Below are 3,868 nucleotides of genomic sequence, written 5' to 3'. Positions count from 1 at the left end.
CTGGTTTGTAGGAGATCATGGCCTAGTTAGTGGTGAACGTTTTGAGTCAGTTTCTTTGTTTCAGCTATTTATAGCTGCTGTTTTTATTAATAGAAGCACCAGAAAATTGCGGGAGCATATTGTGATACCATCTTACAAGTGGTATTAGAGCATAATACTGGGAGAGAATTGAGAGACGAGAGCATTTGTTTCATTGGCTGAAGAAAGAGCAGGATTTCAAGCCCCTAGCGTACCGAAGTTCGACGGGGACTATGATCATTGGAGTATGGTAATGAATACGTTGCTGAGATCAGTACTGGTCGGTGATTGAACCTGGGTTCACAGAACCTGGTGAAGGAGAGCAAATCACCGCTGCTCAGCGAACCAGCCTCGAGGCGATGCGACTAAAAGATTTGAAAGCCAAGAACTACTTGTTTCAATCAATTGACAAGCAGATTCTGTAAACAATGACCAAGAAGGAGACGGCGAAACAGATATGGGACGCCATGAAGGGAAAATACCAAGGTAATGCCAGGGTAAAAATGGCGCAACTTCAGAGGTTGCCCAGGGAATTTGAGACCCTTGAAATGAGGGAAGGAGAAGGAATCACTGATTACTTTGGTCGTGTCATGACGGTTGCTAATGACATGCGGAATTTCGGTGAAGACATGCCCGATGTGAAGATAGTGGAGAAAATTCTCAGATCTCTTACTAAGAATACAATTTTGTGGTATGCTCCATCGAAGAGTCGAAAGACATTGATGATCTTTCAGTAGATGAATTACAAAGCTCTCTCCTTGTCCACGAACAGAAGTTATCTCGAAAACCCTCTGATGATCAAGTGTTGAAAGCCGAGGACGTGGAAGGGGCTCTTTTAATCGAGGTCGAGGACGTGGTCGTGGGAGATCAAGACCATACTTTGACAAGTCGCTCATCGATTGCTATCGTTGCCACCAGTTGGGTCATTTTGCATATGAGTGTAACCAAGTCAACTACACCGAGTTTGATGAAGGGGAAGATCTATTGTTAATGACACACGCCGTGATACATGAAGAACAACCAACAGGAATTTGGTTTCTTGATTCCGCATGTTCCAATCACATGACTGGAATTAAAGATTGGTTTGTGAATCTTGATGAAAGCTTCTCACACACCGTGAAGCTTGGTAATGATCTTCGATTGTTGGTAAAGGGGATAGGCGATGTAAGGTTGGAGGTCAATGGCATAACTCAAGTCATTACAAAGGTGTATTACGTTCCCGAACTCACTTCAAGTCTCATCAGCATAGGGCAGCTGCAGGAGAAGAATGTAACTGTGGTGATGAGACAAGGAGAGTGCAAAATATATCACCCAACAAGAGGGCTGATAGTCACATCAAGAATGACCAAAAATAGGATGTTCCTTATAAGAGCAACCATGAAGTCAGTGGAAGCCCGATGTTTTAAGACTGAAAAGGAAGGTCAAGACCAGTTGTGGCACCGACGGTTGGGCCATGTAAACCACAAAAGTTTGAGAACAATGAGTACAATCACATGGTAGTAGGGTTACCCAAAGCAGCAGAATCAAGTAAGCCTTGTGAAGTGTGTAAGCGGGGAAAACAAATAAGAGAGAATATTCCAAAGAGGAGCTTATGGAGGGCAACTAACAAGCTGGAACTCATCCACACGGATCTGTGTGGACCTATCAACCCAACATCCCCAAGTGGGAAAAGGTACGTAATGGTTCTCATTGATGATTTATCACGAAAAGGCTGGGTTTATTTCCTCGAAAAGAAAATTGAAAGTTTGGAATATTTTAAAAGATTCAAGGTCATGGTTGAGAAAGAAACCGGGTTAAACATAAAGTGTTTAAGAAGTGATCGGGGAGGGGGGGAATTCACATTGAAATTATTCCATTATTTCTGTGAAACACATGGGATCAATAGACAACTTACGACTGCCTACACTCCACAATAGAATGGAGTGGCAGAGCGCCGTAATAGAACCTTGATGGACATGGTTAGATGTTTGTTGATTGAAAAGAGGATGCCAAACTATTTTTGGTCAGAAGCAACAAATTGGGGCTGTCACATACTGAACAGATGTGCAACAACTTCTGTCATAAACATGGTCCCTAAAGAAAGATGGTCAGGTAATAAACCTAGTGTAGAGCATGTTCCTATATTTGGGTGCATTGGGTATGTATTAATTCCATCCCAACTAAGAACTAAGTTAGACAACAAAAGCATAAAGTGTGTCTTCTTAGGGATTAGTAAGGAATCTAAAGCATACATAATGTATGACCCCATTCAAAAGAAATTGATTATAAGTAAAGATGTAAAGTTTGTTGAAAATGAGTGTTAGGAATGGGGTAATGAAGTGACCAGCTAAAGGGAATTGTTTATTCCTGAAAATGATGTGTTAGATGATGAAAAGAGAGAAGTGGGGAATCTCAAAGTGATGTGACTAGTCATACATTGGATCATAACTCTAATGTTGGTCAAGAAAGTAACTCTGAAGCTACAAATGGTGTAGGGGAAGTCTCAAATCCCTTAAATGACCCTCAAAACAGCACTCATCATGAAATAAATACACCTCAAAGAGAAAGGGCATAATCGTCCAAAAGAAATGTGAAGACTCCAAGCTGGCTGTCAGATTATGTAAGTGGGGAAGGACTTTTTGAAGATGAAGCTGATTTTTCCATGTTCAGTACAATTAATGATCCTTCAACTTTTGAAGAGGCTGTTAAAGAAAAGAAATGGGTTGATGCAATGGAAAATGAGATCCAGTCGATTATGAAGAATAATACATGGGAGCTTGTTGAACCTCCTGAAGGTGCAAAACCAATTGGTGTCAAATGGCTATACAAAACAAAGTTGAACGAGAAAGGAGAGGTTGATAAATATAAAGCTAGATTAGTAGTCAAGGGGTACACTTAAAGAAAGGGCATAGACTATGACGAGATTTATGCTCCGGTTGCACGTTGGGATACGGTTAGAAGTATTTTAGCCATGGCGGCCCAAAGAAGATGGATCATCTATCAATTGGATGTAAAGTGTGCATTTTTAAATGGAGATCTAAAAGAAACCGTGTTCGTTGCACAACCACAGGGGTTTATCAAAAAAGGTGAAGAGTACAAAGTATGCAAACTGAAGAAGGCATTGTACGGCTTGAAACAAGCACCCCGGGCTTGGTTCAATCAGATTGAAGGGTATTTTCTAAAGGTAGGTTTTGTTAAAAGCTATTACGACCATACCTTATTCATCAAGAAGCTAGCGGAAGATGTGGTGATTGTCAGTCTCTATGTTGATGACCTAATTTACACATGAAGTAATGAAAGACTGTGTGAAGAATTTAAAAACTCCATGATGCAAGAATTCGAAATGACAGATTTGGGAAAAATGAAGTATTTTCTTGGAGTTGAAGTGAATCAAGGGAAAGATGGCATAAGTGTGTGTCAAAAGAAATATGCCAAGGATGTACTTGAACGATTCCACATGTGGGAAAGTAATGGAGTAAAGAATCCTATTGTGCCTGGAACCGAAGTCACCAAGGCAGGAGTGGGAAGAAAAATAAACGAAACGGAGTATAAAAGCTTGGTGGGAAGTTTGATGTATCTCACTGTTACAAGGCCCGATCTAATGTATTCAGTGAACTTTATTTCCAGGTTTATGTCCGACCCTCATGAAGAACATCTGCTGGTAACGAAGAGAATTCTAAGGTACATGAAAGAAACTTATAATTTTGGGTTGTATTATGATGGCTCGAAGGGGGGTGGATTGTATGTGTTCACGTATAGTGATTATGCAAGAGATGTTGAAGACAGAAGATGCACTTCTGGTTATGCTTGTATCATGAGTCGTGCAGCCATATGTTGGAGCTCCAAGAAGAAAGACATTGTCACCCTCTCA

The 3,868-nt window shown here is 40.7% G+C and overlaps 1 protein-coding gene across 1 annotated transcript; it reads left to right on the top strand.

The window, feature by feature from the left end:
- Nucleotides 1-446: 446 nt before the first annotated feature.
- On the top strand, nucleotides 447-2,896 carry LOC143594598 (uncharacterized). The gene is made up of 3 exons (XM_077073864.1): nucleotides 447-709; nucleotides 822-1,514; nucleotides 2,668-2,896. The coding sequence occupies exons 1-3, from the start codon at nucleotides 447-449 to the stop codon at nucleotides 2,894-2,896; spliced, it is 1,185 nt and encodes a 394-aa protein (XP_076929979.1).
- The last annotated feature ends 972 nt before the right edge of the window (nucleotides 2,897-3,868 follow it).

Source organism: Bidens hawaiensis, unplaced genomic scaffold (assembly GCF_021521415.1).
Source record: "Bidens hawaiensis isolate Kalapana, Puna unplaced genomic scaffold, B.hawaiensis_p1.1 tig00043995_1, whole genome shotgun sequence".
NCBI classification, from domain to species: domain Eukaryota; kingdom Viridiplantae; phylum Streptophyta; class Magnoliopsida; order Asterales; family Asteraceae; genus Bidens; species Bidens hawaiensis.
The sequence above is the reverse complement of the archived record's forward strand: the minus strand, read 5'-3'. Positions and strand labels throughout refer to the sequence as shown.

Coding starts and splice junctions, on each gene's coding strand:
- LOC143594598 (XM_077073864.1), top strand. CDS start 447: ATGACCAAGAAGGAGACGGCGAAACAGATATGGGACGCCATGAAGGGA. Junction 710..821: donor ACTAAGAATACAATTTTGTG/GTATGCTCCATC, acceptor CTGATGATCAAG/TGTTGAAAGCCGAGGACGTG. Junction 1,515..2,667: donor ACAATGAGTACAATCACATG/GTAGTAGGGTTA, acceptor TTCCATGTTCAG/TACAATTAATGATCCTTCAA.